Source organism: Colius striatus, chromosome 1 (genome assembly GCF_028858725.1).
Source record: "Colius striatus isolate bColStr4 chromosome 1, bColStr4.1.hap1, whole genome shotgun sequence".
Taxonomy (NCBI): domain Eukaryota; kingdom Metazoa; phylum Chordata; class Aves; order Coliiformes; family Coliidae; genus Colius; species Colius striatus.
In genome coordinates, this window is record NC_084759.1 from 198,023,616 (window position 1) to 198,050,905 (window position 27,290).

Here is a 27,290-nt window from a genome sequence, read left to right on the forward strand (position 1 = left end):
AACTAGTCTTAAGGCCTGAAGTCTCATTTTCTGGTGTGGTTTCAGTGTCTGATAACCAGAAACAAGTACATATTTCCTAGTCTAAAAATCTGGATTTCACCTCTTTTGTAATTTACATACATTGATCATTTCCATATGTCTGGCATAAGGTAAAATAGTTTCTATGCATAGTACTGGGGGTGAACCTACAGTGAAACAAAAGTCAACATGTATTCTATTCCTACACGCTGATAGGAAAAGTTTCCAAGAGAGTGGCAGCTATGAGAAATGACCTTAAAAAGGCTGCTTATGGTCTCAGCTATGGAAATTCTGTTAAAAAAAAAACAGAAATTGCATTGATTACTCTTGTCCTCAGTCCCTTTGGAGCAATGTCAATTAGCAGTATCAGTGGTCTAAACATATGACTGCAGTAACAGTCATTTAATGAAGTTACACTTGATTTACACTAGAATAATTGATGATAGTTTTAAAATTTCTAGTGTAGAATAATAATACACAAGACATGCTACTGCTATCTTTTAAGACATATTGAAAAGTTTTTTTACTCCAGTAAACTTAACCTTTTACATTGGTCTCTGTCAGTCTATTTGCCAGTCTCAAGGATTGGACTTAGCTCTTCTAGTACTAGCAAAACTGTCAGAAAGGAAAGTATGTAACACATAGTTAAGTAAGACACCCTAGTCTAAAAGCCAAACTACAAACTTGTGCCTGAAGTTCAAGGGTACACCAAAATCATAAAAAATCTTTTATTTCTTAATTAATGGCACAAAAATAAGTATTTTATTATCAAAAAAAAGAATGTTATTCAAAACAGCCATTACATCATGTAAGTGGCATGGGGAAGTATTAAAAGCAAATAGAAAAGATTCCTGGAGTTAATTCATTGAAGAATGCAGACTATATGAACAACCAATTTTATTTTCACATAGATCAGGCTGATGTAGGGAACAGGTGTTGTCATATGTATTTTAGGAATGAGGATGTGAATCTTGCAGAGGTACGGAATTCACCCTCTGAATTTATTATAGCTTTCAGTCCTCATTGTTAGGTTTGAACTAGGTCTCTCAAGCAACAGTTTTCCAGTGAATGAGTCACAAATGATGAGACAATTATAACCAACTTAACTGATGACTGAACATTTGCCCAAGTGGCTTAGGTTGGGAATAATAAATAAAAGTTTTGTGTCCAGAATCTGTTAGGAAGGAAAACACTTCTAGAGTAGAGGCAGATGAGTGTTAAACATCAGTAGCTTGGAAAAGTATGTTCAGATTGGGTGGAAAAGTTTTTGATTTTGTCGGATAAGCACAAGAAAAAAACCTACATCTTTTAATTCTTTCTTAATTTTAATATATAATTATCATCAATGATTAGAAAAAAAAAAAAGAGGCCTACCTTAAACTCAGAGAAAAAGGTCTAGATCTTGCAAGCACTGACATGGCTTTGGTAGACAGTATTGCAAAGTCTAAACACAAAGGCTCTTCTTCTCCAGAGTCTCCTGTAATCACTTTCACAGTGTATTTAGTATGAAATGGAAGTGGATAATCCAAAAAACATTGTGAGGACTACCTTTGTAGAACTGTCTAGAATATCCAAATTTAATTCAATTAGATATGCTTTCTGAATAATAGGCATATGTTTCGTGTCACAGGCATATACAGCTGTGAATATAATTATTACAATCACTTTAAAGCACCTGTAAGACCTTTGTATGTTGATCAAATATAAATTCTGACTGAAGTTTGAATATACACATTAATGGGATTATTCTGAGAGTAGGATACAGCTCTGAATAAGCATGGCAAGTCTCTGGCCTCAAGCAATTCCTCAAGAGATCACTTAATACCACTTTACAGGTGAAGCTGACACAGAAGAGCTGAAGAACTAATAGGATTTCACATTTTTTATATATTCTTTGATTCCAATTACAGTACAGACTTCCTGTGTATCATCAGCTGTGGTGCTGGGTTTCTTTTTAACCTCCAGCTTTCATTTGTAGGTAAGGATAACAAAAGTACTCTAATTTGTGTGACTGTTGTCCACTAAAGGATGTGAGTTGAGTGGGGGTAAAAGACTGATGAAAGACACAAAATTGTAAAAAGATACCAGAAAAGGAAGTAGAATACCCTGTAATTACTGTTCCATCACAAATGAGGAACAACATCTGAAAAAGTAGAATGTTAATCTTGATCTCAATACTCCACCCTGAACAGAAAAAGGGCTATGATGAATTTACTTTCAAAATCAACAAATATCAAAATCTTTTCAATTGAGATTAAAACCTACTTGCTTGGAGATCAGTTGGAGATCAGTTTTTTATGGTTAGACTGAACACACATATTTAGAACAGCAATATGGATGGAGGTTCACCATGCTAATAATCACAGAATCATAGAATCATACAATGGCAGGGGTTGGAAGGAACCTATAAAGATCATCTAGTCCAAATCCCTTTCTCAAGTAGGTCTACCTAGATCAGGTCACTCAGGAATGCATCCAGGAGGATTTTAAAAACCTCCAGAGAAGGACACTCCACACCCTCCCTGGGCAGCCTGGGCCAGGGCTCCATCATCCTTAAAATAAAGAGGTTTTTCCTTAAAGTGGAATTTTTTGTGTTCCAGCATTTGCCCTTTACCCCTAGTCCCGTTAGAGAACACTACAGAAAAAAGTGTTGCCCCATCCTCTTGACATAGGTTTTTCAAATACTTGGAAATATTAATGAAGTCCCCCCTCAATCTCTTCTCCAGGCTGAATAGCCCTAGATCCTGCAACCTTTCTTCATGAGAAAGTTGCTCCAGTCCCCTGAACATCTTGGTGGCCCTGTGCTGGACGCTCTCCAGAAGTTCCCTGTCCCTCTTGAGTGGGAGAGCCCAGAACTGGACACAGGACTCCAGATGAGGCCTCACCAGGGCAGAGTAGAGGGGGAGTAGAACCTCCCTCAACCTGCTGGCCACACTCTTCTTGACGCATCCCAGGATGCTATTGGCCTTCTTGGCCATAAGGGCACCTTGCTGGCTCATGTTTAGTTTATTATCAACCAGCACATACAGGTCTCTCTCTGCAGAGCTGCTCTCCAGCAGTTCGACCCCCAGCCTGTACTGGTGCATGGGGTTGCTCCTTCCCAGATGTAGGACTCTGCACTTGTCCTTGTTGAACCTCATGAGGTTCCTCTCTGCCCAGCTCTCAAGCTGGTCAAGATCCTGCTAAATGGCAGCACAGCCCTCTGGGAAATCAGCCAGTCCTCCCAGTTTGGTGTCATCAGCCAGTTTGCTGAAGGTACACTCTGGCCCCTCATCCAGATTATGGATGAAGATGTTGAACAAGACTGGCCCCAGAACCGATCTCTGTGGAACCCCACTTGCCACAGGCCTCCAACTTGACTTGGCTCCATTTTATCACCATCCTCTGGGCTCTGTCATTCAGCCAGCTCTCAATTTGCCTCACCATTCATTCATCCAAGCCACACTGCCTGAGCTTTCTGATGAGGATATTATGGGAGACAGTGTCAAAAGCCTTCCTGAAGTCAAGGTAGATGACATGCACTGCTCTCCCCGCATCTAGCCAGCCAGTTATACTGTCACAGAATGCTATCATGTTGGTCAAGCAAGATTTCCCCTTGTGAATCCATGTTGAGTCGCCCTGATGACCATATTTTCCTTCATGTGTTTTCAGATAACATCCAGGATGAATTGTTCCATCACCTTTCCAGGCATGGAGGTAAGACTGACCAGCCTGTAGTTTCCTGGGTCCTCCTTCTTGCCCTTTTTGAAGACTGGCATGACATTGGCCTTTCTCCAGTCCTCAGGCACCTCACCTGTCCTCCATGTTTGTTAAAAAATGACAGAGAGTGGTTTAGCAATCACATCAGCCAGCTCCCTCAGCACTCATGGGTGTATCTCATCAGGTCTCATAGATTTATGGGTGTTAAGCTTGCCCAACAGGTCTCTAACATCATCCTCATCCACCGAGGGAAAGTCTTCCATTCTCCAGACTATCACACCATCAAGCAGGGACTGGATTTCCCAACGGCCAGCCTTAGCGGTCAAGACTGAGGCAAAGAAGGCATTCAGTAGTTCTGCCTTCTCTGCATTTTCTGTAATCAGAATACCCTCTTTGTTCATCAGCAGTTTCATATTTTCCCTAATCTTCCTTTTGCTGTTGATGCATTTGAAAAATCCCTTCTTGTTTTCCTTTATTTCCTTTATCAGGTTGAGTTCCAAAAGGGCTTTGGCCTTCCTGGTTTTGTCCCTCCATGAGTATAGTGATGTTCCTATACTCTTCCCAAGCAACCAAGCGCTTTTTCCACCTTACATAGATTTCTCTCTTTTCCTTGAGTAGTTCTACTCACACAACCAACATCCTACAAATACTGTTTCACTGATATTTAGGACATTTCAGAGAAATGTCAACTAGAGTTCTTTGAAAATGTTATCATACCTGCTGTACATCTGAATATATGCTTGGTCTTAGTGGATGGACTCTGGTATATCTTGGAAGTGCAGCAAATTAGAAATAAAGACATTTCCAAACCATGCAATTTACAGGTAGCATTTATGTTGTTGGCTGCAAGGTCATCAGAGCAAAAAGTTTTGATACAGTCGTTCATCTGCAGTAACAGAACAGAATGTGAGAAAAAAAGCAATCTGGAATATAAAGTTTTTTTTCCAAGATCCCCAGACAACATTTCAACTGTTCCTGTGTGACCTGATCTAAGTGGACATGCTTCTGCTGGGGGGTTGGACTAGATGATCTCTAAAGGTCCCTTCCAACCCTACCATTCTATGATTCTATGACTTACCACATGGGCCTTATAGAATGGGGACCTTGTACAGTACCTAGCATGATGGAGTTGAGACCCAGTTGGCCTATAGATTCTAAAGAGCAACACTCATCATCACTGGTATGACCTTTCAGTGTTTTGAAAAAGAGCTTCATCAGGAGTCAGAACCATTTCACACTATACTCATGCAAAAGTAATGAAGTTCCACTGAGTAATCCATGAAAGAAATAAAAGTAATATTAGCACCTTGATATCTCCACTTCATTTTAAGAGACTCTGTGTCCTGGCCCAGCACGGAATTCATATCTAGCAAACGACAGCTTTTGCCATTGCAGTGATGAAAGCTATACCCTGCACTCTGCAGCTCTTTTGGATGCTTATGAGCTGTATTTATCATCTGTTGCCTCTAGAAAAGGCTGCCAGCCCCTCCTCCTTGAAAGGCAGCTCTAAATCCTTTAAATTATCTCACAGAGCTTTTTTGTGTCCTTTTCTCACACAAGGCTGGAATTTCAAAAGAAGCCAAGAGGGGCCGTCAGAATCAACATGAGCTTTGCTTCATTAGAGTGGAGAGTAAAGGAGAGCTTTCTTTTTCCTACTTCCACAAGTTAGATGAAAGCAAATAACTACTTCATTCCTCAGATTGTTCCCTGCAAGATCCAACTTTGCACAAAAATATTTATAAGATGAGAATTTTATTTGACTGCTCACTTCTAAAGTTTCTGCAACATCCAGCCGGAGAGATAAGCAGGCGGCCCAACAAACGTCAAACAACTTTAAAACATTAGAAGAATGTCAAAAACTTCTGACTTTACTGCACTTGGCTATCAAACAGCAAAGGATGAAAACTAGATGTGACACAAAGTAGACAAGTGCTCACACGTTTCAGACACTGCTGTAGATGTGTCTAGCTCAAGGGGAATCTGTAATCCCCAAAGTGAGGAAAGAATCCCCCAAACAGTAAGTCTATTTAGAATTTGTGGAAATTAACCTATATTAGATTTCATCCTGCTTGCACCATTGAAATAGCTCTTTTGAAAAAGAAAAGTATCAGGGTCGAGGCACTTGTTCTCTGAATTTCACATATATGTAGTTTTATTTGCAAATTGTCATATATAAAATTGAATCTTGAATACATTTTGATTTTAAAGTTTAGAAATATTCAGAAAGTAACAGAGCTGGTCAGGGCACAGCTTACTGAAAGCTCCAAATGATTAAGCTATTAAATTAGTAAAGCTCTGCAGCCCCAGACAGTCACTTCCAGCATGTGTCACTGGATTTGGGATGAGCTCATTAAGGAGGAGAGACAAGAGAAACATGAGAAGTAAGTTAGGTAATTGTTTTAAGAAGATGAAGAATGTAGGGGTACTATACATTTCTTGCTGTAACTGAAAGTTTGATGCAAATTTAGGTGGAGTCACAGATGACCTCCAGATCAGCGATACCGAAGGCATACTTAAGTTTAATCAGTTGGATTTTTAGACAACTTTAAATACTCATTTAAGCAGAGATAGCTTCTTAAATTAGCATGTTGTGGATCAGAATACAACCTAAGTTCTTCCATAACATTTAATTGGTACCTTCTTTTAATACCTTTCCAGAAGAAAGACACTAAATGAGCGAACAAGAAGCTTAGTTCCTTTTACAGTCACTGAAAAGCAAAGAGCAACCTTAAAGTCTCATTCACTCTGCCTAACCCAAGATTAGCTCTCTGGAGGAACCTCTCCTTCCATTGACAGTGAAAAGAGCCTAATGTGGCTGACTGTGTCAGTCAAAAAGAAAGAGAAAGACACCACAGAGAACCTCCTGTGGTGCAGAAGAAAGGCCACCGGGATCTTAAGATTTTTGATGCTCTCAACAGCTGTGGCCATCCTTTTCACTCTTGTATATTGGGGCACTATCCCACTTGGAAAAAAATAAGAAAAGTCAAGTAAATGTACTATCCTCACAGTTATTCTCACCATCCACAGCTGTTACTGGAAGAGTGCAGCTAACCTATATGAAGGCTGTATGTGGGAGGACCATGAACTTGCAGACATTCCTGACGTGAGCTTTAATCCTGCAAGGGAAGGAATTTGCTGAATTGCCCACCAGCACCAGCACAACACCAGCAGCAACTTTCGCATGAAACCTTAATTAACAAGAGCATCAGGACAAGCTATAGAACTTTCATTTACAATTTTGACACAGAGCTGCCAGGGTCCACCCCACACATTTGCTTAAAAATAAGCATGTGAGAGCCTGAAGACAATTTTACCCTTTTTAGCTTTCAAACAACTGGAAAATGTCACAACCATTGACATCATTTAGAAAGATTTGTTTTCTTCTTAGTCATTTAGGTACTGCCTCAGGTGAAGATGTGATTTTGCTTCAGATTGACTAGAGTCTGACTTGACCCTGGTTCAATGTATAAAATGTTCAAAATATTGGAGCAACTTTGTATTGTTTGTGCTTCCACTGCAATTTTCAAGGTTTGCACATGAAAGAAAAAGCCCGTGGGCCAGAGGAAGTAAATAAAAAAGATGTCTCTCAGCAGCTGTGGGTGTTAAAGGCTCTATGAAGAATTAGTGATTAGGCAAATCAAAATCACATTATAAGTAAGAATATAGCACTCCACTAAAGAAAAATTAACACTTCCAACCAAAAATAAAGAGTTAAAAATGCAAATCATTTAGTGGTTTCTTCTTAGATGGAACTTCATGTAACTTCACACATACAGAGGCACATGCAGGAGAAATTATAATAAATAACCATTTACATTGTAGCAATCTGCAAAGTCTGGATTTCTTATTTTAAATATTCTTTTGCTAAACCTTGTAGAATAAATACACACCTGAGTAACCCCTATGCAAACAGATAGTACTTCAGCCCTGATCAAAAATCTTCGAAGACAGGAGTAAATTTTAAGGCAGACTTCATATATCAGTAGATCCATTGAGCTCAGTGAAATTGTCAATGTTTAAATTTCTCATTATATCAGAGTCTTAAAAATGCTGTAATAAACAATAAAAGTGCTGAACACCTTATCCACAGCAAAAGTAGAGTTTCCACTGCTGTCTATACTGCACCTTCCATGAATAATGCAGTCATTTGCAAATTGTACAGCACAAATAATTATAGAGAAATCCAGTTTCTCAGAAAAGCGAGGCTCTGTAATTCAGAAACCACTTTTTCCACTGGAATTAAATAGGAAAGTTAGAAACACAAAATGAAAATGTTGGGATAGGTTTTCACCCTCCTTGTTCCAATTACACTGCCTATCTCAGGCCCTAATTAGCTATCTGAAAATTTCCCTATATAGGCAAGATCTGAGCTTAGGCACTTCCTTCATCAGCTTCTCCTCCCGTCAGCCTGTGGGACATGTCAGAGGCAGGCATGGTAGTGCTGCTATCTGCTCTGACAATTCTGAGGTCTCATGAAGACCCTACTCAACCAACGTTAGAAAGACCAACACATAGATCTTCTCTGAAGACTCACTGTTTTGAGGGAAAAAAAAGGCTGAAGAGGCTGTAGCTATATCTGACATCTTCACTGCACCCCAGCCTCCTGCACTGATTGAACACTAAGGTTCACGAACACCAGAACCATGTAGAAATGCTGTCAAGAACAATGGAAGATGAGGAGTCTTAAAAATCCATGCCTAGACCGTAAAAGTCACCAGTTTGCTTTCCTTCACTGCCTTCCTTCTAAGTCTGGCCTGCCCTTCTCTCATTTGCAGGTACATTAGTGAGACTTTTCTCTCAGACGACTCTTACAACACAGGTTAAGCAAAAGGTTTTTTAAGCAGATACCTTGCAATCCAAGACAAACACTGATAATGGTCCTACCTCAAGAGACAGCCTCCCTTGCTGATATTTCTTTTCCCATTTCCCTCTCCCACTTTCCAGTATTTGCAAAGGTATTGAATTGTGAGGTATAGAGTTTGATGGAAAGGAAAAACCACAATCAAACCCACCAGCAGGTCATCAACTGCAACCAGACTGAGTCAACAAACTACAAACCACGTATCATATTTACACTAGCGTACATACAGGTAATTCAGCACAGTGTCGTTCTTCCCTCGTTACAGTATGTTGGACAGATTGAAAGGGACAGAAGTTTTGCCATTACTTTCACTAGGGCCAGGATTTCATCCACATAAAAGTCCATCCTATAAAACTGTAAATCAACTGTACATCAAGGATGGAGGGGTTCTCACTATCAGTGCAATTTTAAACAAGACACTTATTTTTAATACAGCTTGAATTTGAGCCAAAGAGTAATACAGCTAAATCTGTGTGCAATGCTTTTCTACTTACTTATTCTCAAGTAATATGTATCCAATTGAGCAACAATAACAAAGGAGAACCACACATGTACTCTTACAAAACATACCTACAGCATTTAGCAATTTTCAATAGACAAATAAGACAAGACAGATGGATTTGGGAAAGTTAGGTTCATAAGATTTATTCATGTTGAGACAAAAATTGGGGTTGCCTTAGGAAAAAACTGTAAATCAAAGAATTGTTAATGGAAACTCTCTCTTTCATTGGCCTTATGTGTTTATATTTAAAGGTTACTGTAGCTTGTTCCATCTCTGTGCCATTACCTCCCCATACAAGGGACAGCAAAAGAAAATAGGAAACAATAAACAATATGAGAAACCCATCTGGAGTTAAGACTATATTTATTGTTTTAAACTTTGCACACTCAACTTGATCACCATCTTTCTGAGAATTCCATGCTCAACAGAAGTTTCCTGAACAGAATCTGTGACCTAGTGACACAATATAGAGACTCACAACTGACAACAAAATTAATGCCAGTGAGATTATAAAAAGAAACCAAACCAAAAGATAACAACAACAAAACTCTGTATGTTCTTAAAGGAAATATGCCTTTACTTTTGACATATCAGCAATGACATTTCTTGTTACTTTTCAATAATGGCACAAAATCCTTGAAGAACACAAAAAGAGCTCAGAGGTTGAAGGGCTCAACTGAGCTTTCAGTTTTATAGCTGGTTTTACCACATCTAGGCTGTGATCCAGAATGTACTGACTTCAGTGAATGTTGGATCAGGCCTTTAATCATATTAATTCCTTTTGTCTGAAATAAGGAGATAAATCTCATCTGTGCAAAATCTTTCAATCCATGCAGTAAGACAAATATGCTTGGAAACTTCAAAATGTACGGAGCAAAACCCTGAAACTACCAAAAAGGAGTTTCACCACAGATTTCAGACGGACAAGATTTTCCCTAGTGCTCTCCTCAAATTTCCTTCATTTAATATGCCACCAAAATCAAGGTGATATAAACCAAATAACTAGAACTCCATTTTGCAATAAACAAAAAAACTTTTTCAGACTGCAGATGAAGCCTTAATGTATTATGCATTTATACACTTTCTCTTCCTCTTCCGATCTGTAACATGCTCCATAGGATGCTTCTAATCTTCTGAAAGACTGAATGACAAGAAGTTAAGATCAAGCAAGAATAGGAGTTCAACGAAACTTCTATCCAGCAACCGGGGAAATGGCAGAGCTAATACTGGACCTTTGAAAACAAGTGACCATAGGAAATCAAGGTTGGCAGGGATTTAACCCTTCATGACTCATTTTGCTAACTTTTAAAGCAAATGCCTGAGCTTTTTAACTATGTTTGACATCTAATTAGCTGAGAAAAACAAGAAGTTAAAAATACATCCTCGCTTTTCTTTTGAAATAGAACACTGACAATTAGCTCCAAGGTATTTATTTAGGCAAAAGAACAAGTAAGCACATTAAAAGAAAGCACAGTGACAGTCACTGAAAAGAGAAGTCACTTGGGTCATTATTTTCACTCTATTTTTTTTTTTTTTTTCAAAATCAAAAGTTTATTTTACTCAACCACAACCCTTCATGGAGATGCAGAATGAATAAGTAACTGGGTAGCTTCTTCTCCTAATTGCTGGCAGTTTCAATATAAATGAATCATGTAGTATCACACAGTCACACAGCAGTGGAGTACACCCTGAGATACACATATTAGCATGTAAGATATTCAGTCAGTGACTAAAAGACATATTTTCAATACCTACAGCTCATAAGTCTGTCTCTATGCAAGGTGTTAACGCTGATCTGTGCATAGAATACTGTTGCTGGAAGCAAAATTTGTCTGGAAAAGCAGCAGCTGATAAGGCTTAGTTTTCCCTGACTAATAAGGATATCCCCATGCTGAGGGATCAATGCAGCAACACAGGCAACACGCTCCTCTTGACCTGGCTGAGCATTTACACTAGTACTTAACATAAAGCATGTGAGTAGTCTGATCTGATTTTTAGGGTTACACATGTTTTAAGTCAAATATGTGATTAAGTATACATATTAACCAAAAGCCAGGGTGTGAATTCCTTTAAGTCGTCAGACTTTTAACTTGCTTTGAATCAACCGTGCTTTACTTTCTTTACTAGACAGGAAAGAGGGTTGCTCAGCATTTGAACTCATTTTCTTGTAACAATGATCCACCAATTATAAAAACAGTTTCAATGTTCCTTTCAGTTTCCTGTTTTGCACATATAGGACTGACCGTATATTAAAAATTGATATATTTGAAAAAATGAAAATGATACCTTTTCTCCCAACAAGAGCAGAACTGTAAAACAACCAATCAGCAGAGTAGCAATATGTTGGTAAATTGTATATGGATACAGTACCAGCAGGGTGAAAAAAGAAGACAAAAATGAGAAAAAAAAAGCAAAGCATTATCAGTCAGTTTGGCCCATCCTTTGAAATTAGTTTCTGTCAATTTAGTCACTAGAAGCAGGAGTAGCAGACTTGAGCCATCAACAAACTTTAAAGGGTGAAGAAAAACCCAAAAAATTAATTAACTGTTAAACTCCTTTAAAGGATATTTTATAGCATTTATGCTTCTATTTACCAATCTGAGTTTCAGTATGACTGTAAAAGTTTGGAAGCAATTAAGTGGTCTTAAATGAACTTTTTGACATGACATGTAACTATGGTAGAAGCTTTCTTCAGACTCCATTATTAAAAACAATCAATTTTCTGTTAAATACAAATGGCTTTTCTTATGAAAAGCAATTTAACAGATTTTGAACCCATTAAATTGCTCTTTCCAGACAAATCTTTTCAAGTTTGAATGCACAAAAATATGCATATATGTGTGCTCTTTAATAAAACCCTGCACATGTATTTATTTCATACAGTGCATCCACTGTATGAAAGTTTTGCAGGTGTTTAATTTTTTTTCATCTGGAGTGCGAAAATTATGTCTGCCATGTATCAGACAGGATTTTTCTCCCTCTCATTTGCAGCATGAGAAAGATGAAAAATATTGGAATACATATCTCTACTGGCAAGAGATGTATTGACATGATACTGTAACCTGAGATTGACATCTATGACCAGGCACGCACACACATGTTCTTTTTTTTTTCCAGCAGCATGTTACTTTTTTTTTCCCTTGTTTCAGAACCGTGGCTGCTGCTCCTTCTCTCAGCCTTCAGTAATTTGAGAATTATGAGAAGGTAGTTCTTCAGAGAGACATGTATACACACCTAGACGTATAGATCTCCCTTTCAGAAATAATACTCTATAGTTCTTATATTTTAAACTTTCCCACATTCTCCAGCTTTGTTGAATCCTTCTGAAAATGTTCTTAGAGCAGAATTATGCTGATAAAGAAAACACTCTATCTACTTTAGAGTCCGCCTTTAATACTAGCAAATACATACAAAAGTTAATTACTGACAATTGCAGAGTGAGTCGCATTACACAATTCCAAACATAAACGTAACCTCACAGCTCTTTTTCCAGTTACACCTTCCCTGTGATCTCTAATGAAATGCATCAGACTACGCCGAAAACAACCCCAGTTCAAACAAATTGCACTGCATCAAACATCCATAGGCAGTTATTTTCTAGCTCGTAACAGTCCTTTCCTCCTTTTCTGGACTGATCTGTTCCTTTCAGTTTATAGTTTCTTGGCAAACCCACCTTCTACTGCTTATGTTAGGCATCTGATTGTCAGATTTGTACAAAATGAATATTCATGACTAGAAAATTAACCACTTCATGCCTAAAAAAAGGGAAATATAAATCTTGATCTATTCCCTGCTGCTTGAAACGGATCTGCTATTGTGGCTGCACTACATGCCCAGCACGGGGGAGATTAACAGGGTGGCCAAACACGTCTCATGGTTTTGAAGTCCGATGAAATACCACAAGACTGAGAAATACTCTTCCGCGGATCAGCACGATCCGGAGTCCTTGTCTGCAAATGCAACTAACTCTTCTTTGTCTGTGTTTAAACTGCGAGGTACCGACTGTAGCACGGAGTGGCTTTTGAACTATTTTCTCAGAAATTTCTCCTAATGCCAATTTCGCCTTCGGAAGATAAGGAAAATCCGGGAGCAAGGTGGGGAGAGGAGGGGTGGGGGAGCGACGGGGCAAGGAGGAGAGGTTTTCAGGAACACCGAGGAGAGAACAACAGACTTACCTTTATAGGATAATTTCAGCCTTGGCACATTATTCTTCACATGCTGGCAGTTCACTCTTCCTGCTAGTAATACTCCCAAGGAAAGCAAGGCAATCCCCCTGAGCCAGCCCATGCTGCAGCAGCCACTGTAGGGTCCCTGCGAACCGGAGCCGCGGCGCTCCCCGTCCTGCCGGGCGCCGCCGGGGAACTTCAGGCAACCTGGGGAGCGGAGGTAACAGGTGATGGGGGTGGGCTCCGCGCCCCGCCGCGCCCCGCCGCGCCCCGCCGCCGCCGCCCCGGCCCCCCGCCTCGCCGCCGCCGCCGCCGGGGCAACTTCAAGCCCCTCTCACGCACACGCCGCGGGCCGGAAAAAGAGGCAGCCCCCGGGCGCTAGTGGCGTGCGGGCGGGGGGGCGGCATGATGCGGGCGACGGCGGCGGGCGGCGGCACGGGCCGGGGCCGGGGGCAGGGGCCGGGCCGGGGCCGGGGTGGGCCGGGGCGGGCCGGGGCGGGCCGGCGCTCCGCTCCCCGAGCCGAGCGGCGGGCGGGTCCCGGGCTCAGGGGCGGGCGCGACGGCGGCCCCGTGTTCCGCGCGCGCTCGGGGACAGCAGCTCTCCCCGCGCACGGGGGCAGCGGGGACACCGGCTACCCCCCGCTCCCGAGAACGCTGACAATGGGAAACGGGAGCGCTCGACCCCCCCCTTCTCCCGCTGTCACACCGCACGCACATGCGAAAAAAAAAAAAAAAACAGAAAGAAAAAAAAAAAAGGAAGGCATCGCGGCAGAGAGAGAGGAGGGAACAGAAACCTCCAGCGAGCTTGGGCAAGGCGCGGAGCTATAAATTTCACGAGCTTATGTCATTGTCCACGTTTGTTGGTTTTTTCCTCTCTTTTTTTTTTTAATTTCATTTTACGATTCTAATCAGAAGATCTGCATCGCCCTTTAAAAACAACAGCACAACACAGCCCACAGTGTTGCTACCCACGTAAATAACGTCTCCTGCCCATAACGCTGTCCTTTTCAGGTTGCTCCCGGTTAAAAACAACTAACAAAGTCTTCCATCAGCATAACTTTACCACTGAAGCTTTTAAAGCCTTGTTAGGGAAGGTTGCTGTAACCCTCCCGCCCTCCACACCTCCTGCACTACTCTAGCAAAAGAAATTCCTAGTAAAGCCCACTTCAACAATCAGTTCAAGACATGTACGGGTCTAGAGGGGCTTATAAATTACACTGGAGTATTCTCTGAAGTGTTCTTAGAAGTTAAAAACACTTCAAACCTTCCAATTTCTAGGACCTTGTGATTATTATAAACTTATATTTTTATGCAATGAAACTAGATAATTATTTTTGTTTGTTTAAACAATAGGACATACAAAATCCCCAGAGGTCTTCTAAATGTTAAGGAACTGTAAATACAAACATATAAGCAAAGTTAAGCTCTTTCCTCCTACACATCTGAACAAACCCCCTTCTAGTGTGTGACGGTTTACTAAATTTTCCCTACTGTGCTGAACATCAATTTAATGTGCATTTTGGAATGCAATGTCTTACACAGATATGCCACCTGTATTACAGTCCTACTGCAATATTGCGAGAAATGCTGGCAATCAACCTTTACAAAACATTGGTATCATCAGAGAAGTGTGATGATCCCTCTTTTTTTTTTTTTGTACTATACTTTTCTAGAAAAAAATGAGTCTGTCAGTGCTTTATGGTGCCAGAGTCCACAGTATTTCAGTGAGACCTCTTCCTACCCTTTACAATTATTTACTGCAGGTTAAAAACCTGTTATACAGTCCTACCAATGGTGACCACAGTACACTCCAAATTTTACAGAACACCTCAACTCTTTCGTATGTTCAGACATACCTATTAAACTAGCATCTAGGAAACAGTCCTGACTTTGAAACTGAAGTTCACAGTTCAAAATGCGGGTGTCAGTATGGTCTAATTAAAATGTAAAGACTCATGCAGAACAAGGCTTGGTGCTATGGTAAAGCAAGGGCTGAAATTCTGCCATTGCAGCTTTCATTGCTTAATATTCACACATCAGTGGAAAAGAAGGGGCTTTTCCCCTCTCCTCTTTAACAAATTCTTCTGCTTCCTGAGCTTAATTCATTAATCCCATGGCATTGTATCTGCCAGGTTCTATTGATTAGCGACATTGTTAAGAAAATAAAATCCAAAAATAATGTTGATTTTGGTCATTCCCACACTTGTTATCCTGAGCATTTTAATGCTCCAGGCAGTGGATTAGAGCTCCAGAATGACAAGAGACGCCTGTCTGTTTTCCATGGATTACTTGCTACAGACATTCACTCTGTAAAGGAATTCATGTCACTTTGAGATTATTTGGAGAAGTGGCCTAATGAATTATCCCTTTGTATTGAGCAAACAATTAGAAATAAAACACAAAAGATGCACCATATTCAGGACTTTATAAAGCACATCATTTTACAATGATGTTGTTACACTCAATTTACTTCTAGTTGCACAAATGAGGAACAACTGGGTTTCATTTTCTTATAAGGAAAAGAGAGTACAAAGGTAAATTTCTGTCTTTCTCCTGTAGAATGAATGTGTAACACTTCAGACTGTTTTACAGCCACCAAATAAATAATCCCTGGTCCCCAGTCAATAAGTATTTTGCCCAGAAAACATATGAGTTAGATATAATAAGTCCTAACTTATCCAAGGTTACATCTGAGACATAAAATACAGCATTGTTTTAGGAGAGATGAGAGATACTTTCTGCATCCTTCATGTGAGGGACCATTCATGTTTTGCCTTCCTCTGTGGGATATGCCAATTGAAAGGCACAGAGAAGGGTAAAACTGATCATATGATTTGTCCTCCTACTATTTAGCTCTAAGTAGTGCTAATCAGCTAGTCAGGATAGCATATGCTACACCCCCTTATAAGGAGAGGGGTAATGGCAGCACTTCAGTGGTGCTTGAAGAAGCTTTATATCTCAACAACATCCATTGCCATATGTTGCTTCTGCCAGGGCTCTGCTTGGAAGGAGCTCTGCTTGGCCAGTAGTCCTATGGTAAGTGCCAGAAACGTCAACTCTGGGAATTTAGGGTGGGCAACAACTCACTTTCAAATGACAATCTATTCACCTTTTTTTGTTTAGTCTTTGGAAAGCTATCTAGCTGCTGAGTTTAGAGAGAGGGAAGGAGTAAAATCCAAACTTTCCTCGGTTCTTCAACTAGTGTTCTTCACTGAAGAAAAGAAGATCAGAATTATTACTTTAATGAATTATTCAATTATTGCTCATCAACCTCACATGGAATAACAATTCTTCTGCACTGTCTCCCATATTTGTTGCAGATTTTATTTTTATTTTCTGTAATGGCATTTATATGACATTCTATGTAGTGTTTTACATCTCAGTCCCCAGATAGGTGCCTGTGACCTCTGTTTAACTTTTCTGGTCTTATGCTGTGTGACATTAAGATTTGGAGTTTTTGTACCACCTCTTAATATGTACAGCAACTTCACATTGGCAGGTCCTACAAAAACTTATACTTGGATGTGTCTAGGCTTTCACTATTGATCATCCATACCTAATTACTCTTTTAGTCACTTTCAAGTTGGCATTATTTGGTGCTTCTCAGAAATAGTATTACTTGACTCATGATTACTTTAAACCTTCTTGCTGCAGAGATTGTTATATTTAGAAGCTCTCGAAAGCTTAACTGCTCTAAGAAAGTCTTTAGTGTGCTTATGTTTTCACAGTTGTTTTCTGTGTTTTAAATGAGTCATTATTTGCTTATATTGACGTGATCAGGTCCTGCTCACAATTGCACAGGAATTACCAGAATCCAATTTGATATGCAGTACTAATCAAGTAATTTTCAAGGGAAAGGTTTTCTTGGGTTGAGTGTGCAATTTCTGGTTAAAATCAAAGGAAAAAAAAAACACCTCTCAGTCTGTATCTGGTTGATAAAAACCTCCTTAGAGAACACTCTCTGGAAATGTGAAATCTTAACTTGGATACATTCACTGCTGATTTCTTTTATAGCAGGTGAATTTCTTGATAGGCAGAATATTTACAATTCTGCAAAAGACTCCTTTGAAATTGCTCCAGTTGTATACCTAATGATACTTGTAACATGCTTTAGAAAAACTGAATTAATTATTGGCCCCAAAGGAGGCTCAGTCTAGAGCCCAATTATAAGTGCATTTGTCATGTTATATGTGAGAGACCGAGGATGCAGTTTCATAATATATTGACTTCAGAAGTAAAATCCCATTTAAGAATACCCAGACATTACCTACCACATTTTGCCGTTATGGCACAGACTGCTACTGTCTCGTTTGGGATGATACAAACTTTTTGTGAGGGCTTATTAGAAACATGGTATAAAAGAATGTTTAAAAATCATCTTTCTAGGCATATGAAAGGGATTGTTTTTCACACAGATGTAATGTATGCACCAGATAACAGGACAGAAAGAATTATGAATGGGCATTGGGAAAAACAGCAGCAATACAGAGGAACTTCAGGTATTGGCCTTAACTTCTGAAGGCAACATGTCATAAAGCTCTACCTCTACATTCAGCTCCTTGCCTCGATCAGACATGAGCCTAAATCTTGAATCTGTGTAGCATAGAGATTGACACTGATACTGTTATTCTTCTTTTTTTCTAATGGAAGAAATGGGGGGGGGAAAGCGGGAATATAATAGAATCAAATCATTACGGTTGGAAATGACCTTTAAGGTCATCGAGTCAAACCAGTCACCTCACACCTATAAAATGCCTATATAGTATAGAAAATGCTTCTAATATCCAGACCTGCTGAACTGGATGTCAGCTATTATTTTTATGGTGTTGATGATTATCACATTAGCTCAAGAGGTTATAAATAGCTGCTTCCAACCTGGATTTTAAAGGATTTAAAATTCTGTGGAACAGCACTTTTTAAGTTCTGAAGCAATCACAGAGCAAAGTTACTTAAAAATGCACCAGTGAAAAGGGAGTTGAAGGTGTAGAGTTTAGCATATTATCATGCTGGAGTTGCCAAAATCACATTCTTGCATCTAGATCTGGAAATATTCTTGCTGTTGGAAGTCTAGACATGTCTTTCCCCAGCACACACTTGGCCTATGTTTCATTTGGTAGCCATATTCAGATCTCCAGAATCAACGTAAATCCGTAACATTTCTTATTATTGCATGTGATGGGTTTTCTAACCACACCAGTTAGTATCTGCAGTGTCTCAAAAACACTGTATCTTACCATCTTGTCACAATCAACTTTGTCTTCATTTTTTAGGACTAATGAGACTGTACTATATGTGATGCTTGTACTTTTGGCATCATAATGGGATCTGTATCAGTATGATGTGTTTTATTCACAATGCTTTCAGGTCTATTAAACACCTCATCAAATCCTTCCAAAATATTCTTTGCATCCTGTTCTGTAGACAGGTTATATGCCTGTCTGAACAGCAGCATTTTCAGGTTGCTCTTCAAACTGAAACAAACTTTTTCTTTTCCCTTGGCCTCTGCTGTCTGCTGCTCATCTCACACGCAAATGTGTGGTAACCGTGACACTCAGAGCCACAGTAAGAAACCCACCTTAACAGCTTAGTGCCAGGCATGTGACATTAATAAGAGTGACGAAAAACTTATTTTCCTCAACTTCTGGTATGGGTCAGTAGATTTTGTATCCAATGGATTAACTCTTGGGTACTCATCCAAATTGAGCAAAACTTCCAAGTCTGTTAACTTTCAAGTACAGAGACTTCCATGCCTCTGATTACATATGTTTATTGGCTGTTGGGCCTTCATTGAGGAAATACTGGCAAGGACATATGTTTTTTTACGTGAGATGAGGGAAATGCTAAGAAATATTTGATGTTCTAATTCTTCAGAGAAAAGCCAATTTAAGAAAAAATACTGTAAAGAGGAAAATAAAGCAACAGCAACCATGAAATGTTTGGCTCCTTAAATTCTCTTCCAGGCCTGATGTGTTGAACTTTACTGAAGGAAGTCTAATCCAGCAGGAAGGTCTCCTCCCAAATGACCAGTTACAAAATGACTTGCTCCTCTGACCTGAAAGATGCAATGGTTTGTGGATCTTGGAAAAGACAAATAATAAACCCTGTCCTTTCCCCACTGCTTGTGCAAGGTGCTGGTGCAAATGCACTACAAATTCAGCATTTAAATGCAATTTTGTTCACCACACTTTTTTTTTTTTTCAGAATTAGAACAACTGGTGATACCTATTTTGCTGTTCAAAGCCCAAGGAAATACTACAACTCAGAAAAATAAGACACAGATTAATATCAAAATATGATTTTCAGGACTTCTGACTTGAAAGTCCTCTTAAGTTCTGATTTGCATCTTTAGACACCTGTATACGTTACAAGGTGTGATTCTAAGGTATTTGCTCAGGGCCACACACCAAGACATTAACAAGACAAGAAATTGATCCTGTATATCTCAGGTACTGTGCCAACAATCATATCCTTACCTCTTCATTTGTCATGCTATGCAAGTCATTCCTGTCAGCCCTGGAAGTCCTTCTTTATCACTCACTATACAGAAAATCCCCTGCTCCATTGTATCTGGGATCCATCATGGCCAACCTTTTGGCCTTACATAATTTTGCTTACTAACCTTTACTGCCAGCTGTCAAAGACTTGAAAGACACACCACTATCTTCTGTGCCACCCATTCATCACAGGCTTTTAAATAGTCCAGGTGAACTGCAGCAAACCACAAACAGAGAGCGTATGCAACATCTGCTATGATCATTGTTATTTTCTGGACCTTTCTTCTTTTCTGTCTGTTTTTTTCCTTCTTGTGCTGAGAGATTCATTAGCATATGACAAAGTTATAAGACCAACAAAACCATAACCACTGGCTGTCATCTTCATACGTCTGCCCTATTTGACTTTCTAGGCTGAAAAACTTTTTAATGAGGATGTTTTTTACACAGAAAATGGAGTGTGTGGTTGCAAATCATTTTTGCAAGATGAAACTATGCCACACAAAATGTAGAGGCTAAAGAGTCACTTTATGGTTTCTAATGCCAAAACTGGAATCTATTTAATGATTACTCAGATATTCTGTGAGAACTGGGAATAGTAGGTAAACTACGATAGGAAAACTTGGTTGAACTTTCAATAATTTGACCTCTGCAAATGCTTTTAGAGTCAGCAATAGGCAGAAGTGTGTGCTAGAAGAGGTGGGAGGGGGAAATGAAAGAAAAACAAGCTCTAAGAAAGCATTAACTGACTCTTTCCCTCTCTGAATTCTCAGTGAATAGGGATTTCAGCAGGGAAGAACTTTATCCTTCCTCTGGACTGAATTTGTAACTGTTTCAGAAAAGCTTTCCTTTACATTACTTTTCTACTTATTTTTCTGACATCAAGAGTTCATGGTATTTTAGACAGGTAAATATAGACACGGGAAAGAAAGATTCCTCCTGTCTCCTGAAGTGTTGAAATCCAAAACAAAGTGATGCTGGAGCTGAACCAGTCAGTCACATAAGTTTTGTCTGTGGAAATTCAAATACAGGTTGAACATATGCACACACAGATAACGTTAGAGCAAATCTCTAGGAAATTTACTGAAAACTCAGTTTGTGTTCTTTTTTTCAGACATTCTAGAAAAACTCCAAGTTAACATCTTTCTGCTCACTCAAAGCCTTCCCCTTTCCCTGTACCTGAGGAGAAGGAGAGACAAAAGTGCTGGTATTGCCAGTAAATATTTCCCATGACAATAGAAACTCTTCATTCTGGATGAAAATTAGCTACTTAGCAACACCTTAGTGACTTGTGATCAGACTAGGAAGGAAAAAGTTCATATATTAATATGACAAGTATTCTGTATAAGCAAAATACTGTAATTAAAGCATATGTTATGTTATACCAAAATACTCAAAGAAAAAAAACTGGACTCACATATGCACTGTATGTATGTATGTATCTATCTATTTATCTACACATAGAGACAATACATGTTGTATATGGATACTAAAACATAAAAATTAGCAAAATTAGCCATCTTCATTTTCCCTGGCATTTCACAGTACCTCACAGATGGATCCCTCATGTTTTCTTTTTTTATTGTTGTTTTTGTTCTTTGTGTTTAAAGCTTGTATGCATCACATACTTGTTTCATGAATCCCTCATTCAAATTTCACAGTATTTCTTAAAGCTTTACATAACAAGCATATAAACTATAAATATATGTCTATGAAGGTTGCTTGTCTTCTTTCTTTTTTTTTTTTTGCTTTTTTTTCCTCCATATTTGTCTCTACCTTCAAATGAAATAGAGAAGAATATGTTCATAAGGACAAAAATTCCATTGTTTATACCTATCAGTGCAGACTAGGCAGTGAGGAGAAAAAAGCAAGGCATCTGTTGAATACAAATGAAGACAGCAGGTTGCTGTGTGAGTACTTAGTTTCTGAAGCTACTTGTCATTTGCGTTTAGCAGCTGAAACTTCACTGTCCTCCTCCCCTCACTGCCACAGGACAAAGTTATGGAAAATAGAGTGACTTCAGAAAAGTGACTTTACAGGGAATTGCAAAAGCTGATGCAGACAAGCTCAGTCTTTGCCTATATGAAGAAATATTCCCCCTCAGATCTAAGTTTACCAAGGACAATTTTGTTTGAACCAGTCCCTTTTAGCTGCTGTTAAAGAGCCATGAAACTCCTTGCATGATGTTGGTAATGACAGTGAACAGTGTGCAGAAGCCTTGAATTACTGTTCTTAAAGGGTTTATTAGGATGGCAAAACCAACTGTTAAGAGAACTCCCATGTGCTCAAAAGCTCTATATTGTGCTTCAGCAAAAGAAAGTTTCACAATAAAATGGAAGGAGAAGAGGAACAAAACAGCACCCTAGACTTGAAACAAATCTTACTCTCCATTTTTCTTCCAAAGTGTTGAATGATACATGGCGTCATATGATGTGTAGTAATCCCCGTTTCTCTATTTTGAGGGGAATAAATAGGTTTTATTTCTCAGAAAATATAGTAAAACCAAATTTTACTCTCAGCTATCCCAATGTCAATCCCAAGCAACAGCAATTCAAATACAATTCCTCTGGATTCACGCTGATGTAACGGAGAACAAGCCATAGTGCGTATAAAAGCAGCTGTCACCTTATGGAAAACATTATGAAATATCTTATTTGGAAACAAGGATTCTTCTGTGCAACACATTTCCCTATACTTCTTTTCCCTCATTCCTTTTTTCTGAAGACAGTGCTCTAAAACAGAATCACTGTTGTTTCTTAAGAATTTATCTGCTTCTGCACTTATTCCCCACCTGACATCATAATCCTCTGTTTGTGACAAAATAATCATTTTTACAATGACCAATTGAGATACAACAAGCTGGGCTTAAAATCTGATCCAAAAAATGCGTTTTACTCTGATATCTTACATAACGTCATATCAGCTTTCAGCTCAAGAGATAATAATTTCAACCAAGTGACATCAATTAACTTTTCATACAAGGGAGTGGTACACTTGATATAACTCCCTAGAGGTAATTCCCTCTGGAGTTTATGATTTTATGATTTGACCTTTAAAAATATTTCCATTTTCTATCCTGTGCTTGGTTATGCAAGTCTAATGGTTTTGCCGAAGTAGAAAAGCATTATAGATACAATTCAATCCAGTCTCCCACAGGAGTTAAAAGTTGCAACAAGCAGAAGCTTAAGAAAAGGAAAATCGAATGCAAATATATTTCTCATGAATTGTTCAATGAATTTCATATACCATAATGATTCATAAGAATAACCTGAAAAGCAACAACCCTCTTGACATGCACCAAGTACCTATGTAATGTTAGCAGTCTTATGTTTGAGGATACAGTTTCACCTTGTATTTTTACTCTGAAATTCAGCAGTTTCTGTGTTCATCCTACCATCTTTGGCAGCTTTAACTGGAGTTATTCATAGGTTTCAAATTATGCACATGCTTTGCTGGATCTGTGCCCATGTGTGTTGAAATTTTGTTATGAGTAGGACAACCAGCACAATCCAAAATCAAGGAGAGCCAATTTTTTATCTTTAACATACTTCAACCTTGAAGGAAGGAACTCCAGGAAAAAAAAAAATCTAGAAACAAGTTATCAGATGCTGTGTAGCCTGAAACTTCTTAACACCTGAAAACACTTGAAAAATGGCAGACTATACCTAAATGTAAGCTTGATGACTAAGCCAGATGCAGGACCAAGATTTCTAGTGTGAAAGTTTCATGTTTAAACAGATCATTATACCGAGATTTGATCTGTAAATTATTTTTAACAACTAACAAACTCTAGATTGTTTAAATGACTGGATTTCAATGTGTTTCTTTCTTTAATAGATATGTCTAAGGAAATTAGTTGTTCAAATAAAATATTTTGCTTTTTATAAGATGGTAAATATAGAAACCAACAGGTGTAAGAAATAAGCTAACATTCTGTGAAAATTCGGTACTGCAATATTTATTTTAAAGTCATTATTTCTCATTAAAGATCTCAGAAATTCTGACTCTTCACAAGTTCATTTTTTTTTTTTTCCCTAAGTCAAGAGGACTCTGTCTGAAGAAAGAATTATTTTTCTCTTGGTAAAATGTCCTGCTATGGTAAAATATTCCATCTGGAGTGCCCAGATATAGAACTGTAAAAGTAAATTTCTCTTTGCTATCATCTCCTTGAAAGCCATGTGCACACAAGATGAGTTTCTTACACCATAAGATGGATCTCTGCTGACATGAATTAGTATATAGCATGTGTTGCTTTGGAAAAGTTTGTTTAATACTGAACACTAGTTGATGATACTTTCCAGTGATATCACATTACAAAACTGATTATAAAAATACCACAACCATATTATGGATAAAGTTATTATCCATTCTGTTTCCCACACCAATGCCTTACCATGGAAATCATCCTAGATTTATCGACCGCAAATTATTGTATATGTGAAATAAATTAGTTGGAGAAAGAAGCATATCTTTATGGCTTTCAGCACATCTCCTGTGGAAGCAGCATGAAAAATTCAAGACCTATTTCTCTAATCTCTTCCAACATTTCATGTATGCAACAGCCACTGCCTCAAAAGCTGCATTTCTTCAATGATCACGTTTTCTGTAAGAAGGCTTTCAAAGTACAGTTTGATAGAGACTGTTAACTTCTTTGCTTGTTTATATGTTTTTCTTTTTTTAATGTATTACTGAAAAGGCTAAGTTTGAGATGGTTACTGTTGTTATTGTCTGAAATTGATCTGGGGTGCAGCCAAACCCAAGTGTCATTCTCATTAAGATGGAGACATTCAGATGAAAATCAAGACCCCTCTAATGAAATGTACTGGAGGATTAGGTTACAAGTGGCAGGACATGTTACTTTATTTATGAAGTTGTGTTTGCATGACTTGCTAGGCCAGCAGTTATGACAAATGTTCTTTGTGCAACCTATTTTCAAGACTATTTCCATTAAAAGTAACATGATTAAGTACACTGCTTTGCTCATAGTTGAGATATGCTTCAATGTTTATATTAAGCCAATTAAACTGTGTTGCTTTAAAGCAATAAAAATGGTTCTGTAATTCTCACATGTTTTTTTCTGCCATTTTTAAGTCTGGACACTAGGAAACAGTTTGCAAGCTTTCTGTGCACGCTATCTCAGCCTTTTAATTTGATCTTTGACATTTGACCTTTTAATTTTGACTTGTTGATTTGTATGATAAAACATTCTAGGCCTTTTTTTCCTATGTATGTATGACTGTAGTTCTTTCTTGTCTTTTTCTAACATTTAGAATAACAATATATATTCTTATTGCCATTATTATTGGTTTTCAGACATTTTTCTTTCTTACACATCGTCGTGACTGTACCTAGCATGTTACAGGCAAAATCACTGAGCAGCTAAGTTAAAACACTGCAGTTGCACACAATCACGTCATTAACATACTCTTGCTGACAGTTGAAAAATGTGTTACATAGCTCCCTTTGACACATCTGCTCTTGTGCAATATGTACCATCATCTTCATAAGTGTGTATTAAATCTGAGTACCTCCATCTGAACCAAATTAAAAGAGCCTGGATTTCAAATAATGGGTCTTGAAAAATGTCTTTCATAGAATGTTATATTTGGAGACAAGTAAAGTTAGTTACCATTTCTGAAAATCTCTTGGAAAACATTATTTGTGGGTTTAAAATTGTGGAACTAAACTATTTAAAAGTCTGTGCTATGATGTCTCTCTATGAAAGTAGTCAAATAAGGAAGGTTCTTCTTTTCAGCACCTGGAATTAGAGGGAATATTTTAATCCATGAACTTTTGATATCTTCTGTGGAACGTTTTCTTTTGAATTCATGTAAACTAGAGCACCAAAGGCCTATTCAAAGCTGGTTTCAAGGAGAAGGGAGACATGGAAGGATTGAGGACATGCAAGACCATCAGAAGTATTTGTTCACACTAAGTGGTCTGTAGCAAGTGAATTTGAATATCAGACTTTTATGACATTAATATGACCTGCTTAGAAATAGCTCCAGATATATGGAAAAAATCTGAGGAGCAGGATATGTAGCTTAGCTTTTAGATAGCTAGATATATTTATTTTCTGAAATAAACATCTTAAGGCTACTCATAAAGCTGTGTGTTTTAAGGCTCAGAATGTACGACTGAGTTATAGGGCTGTGTTATGAGTTGTTGTGCATCATCTGACTGTGTGAACACTCAGTCTGTCATTAGCACATGATAAAAATGTGTGAGCTCATACCTCTATCACCAATGCAAAAACCACCTGTAAGGTACACTTCTTGTCAGTCCACTGCACAGTAACTCCACTCACTCCTGAAGCCTTACCCTTCTCAGTGCAGTACAGAAGCAATCTGCCTAGCACTGAGGATTCTAGTTGGAAATCTCAGCAGAACCAAGAGGGAAAAGTATGGAGAAAAAAAATCCCCAAAACCTGGTGATATTCTCTGAGTTCAGAAGCTACTGATGTGATGGGGAAAGAAATTTGAATTTCTTCTCAGAGAATGTAATGATTAGTAATGACATTGTTTGAGTTGATATTTGTACTGTATCTTGTCACCCTCTAAGAGAAAAAAGTCTGAATGAGTCAAAGGATGGGAAAAACAAAGATATAGAGATGAAGAAATTTTCCCATGAAATGATATAAATTTGATTCAATGTATTATGTATGCTAGACCATCTTGTGTCTCTGAGAAGACTCAAGCTAACAGAGGAAAGCAACATGTCACGATACATTACTGTAAAGGAAGGGGCTGATGATAATATTGTGCTTTGTTACACTTAGGAAAGGAGCAAATATTTTTATTACTTGTCGTATGTTATTTCACAAACAACCTATATTCATGGGCCATATTGGACTGAAAATTCCACTTCTTTCTCTGTCAAGTACCCAGCTTTAGCCAGCAAAGACCTGATAGCAGATATCTACAATCATATAACAGTAAATGAAGAGCTTTGAACTCATTTGCTTGCATGAAATAAATAACTTTAAGAGACACGGTTAATGGCATACTTATGCACAAGTGGAAGAATTGGCTGTGAACTACTTCTGAATTAGAATTTTTACTACCACAGCTAGTATCAGATAAAAACTGTTTTCAGGAACCAAGAGAATAGCGTTAGAGAGAACAGCAGGGTTCTGCCTCTTTCATGTCTGTTTGGGAGCTAGTGGAAATGCTGTAATTGTGTTTCAGCAATGTTAGGACGCTTCTCAGTCAGAAGAGTCTTTGTTATGTATGTGTAAACTAGAATATCAGCAGTGCCTGGAACAGGACAGGTTAATGTTACAACGCTGTTAAATCTTCAACTCAGAACAGCCAGTAATATGGGTTACAGATTCATTGGTCAGATAAGGAATCTGGTCAAGGCAGATGGCATTTACCATTTAAAGGATTTTCTAGTACTTAATCTGGGACAACAGTTCACACCACAAAAAATTCTGTCATAACATTGATAGTCAAAGGAGAAACAAAAACTGTACAAGCATAGAGACTATGTTATGCTGTATTACCAGAAAGAGATGCATTCACAACATATCTTGGTGAATGGGACAAAATTTT

General features: G+C 38.5%; 1 protein-coding gene across 2 annotated transcripts in view; it reads right to left on the bottom strand.

The window, feature by feature from the left end:
* Nucleotides 1-13,432, bottom strand: part of SEMA3A (semaphorin 3A) — a 173,231-nt gene extending 159,799 nt beyond the window's left edge. For both annotated transcript variants that reach the window (XM_062019752.1, XM_062019743.1), the window contains exon 1: nucleotides 13,256-13,432. In XM_062019752.1, the coding sequence (XP_061875736.1) occupies nucleotides 13,256-13,367 (112 nt within the window). In that variant the 5' untranslated portion in view covers nucleotides 13,368-13,432. The remainder of the gene's footprint in view (nucleotides 1-13,255) is intronic.
* Nucleotides 13,433-27,290: the final 13,858 nt, after the last annotated feature.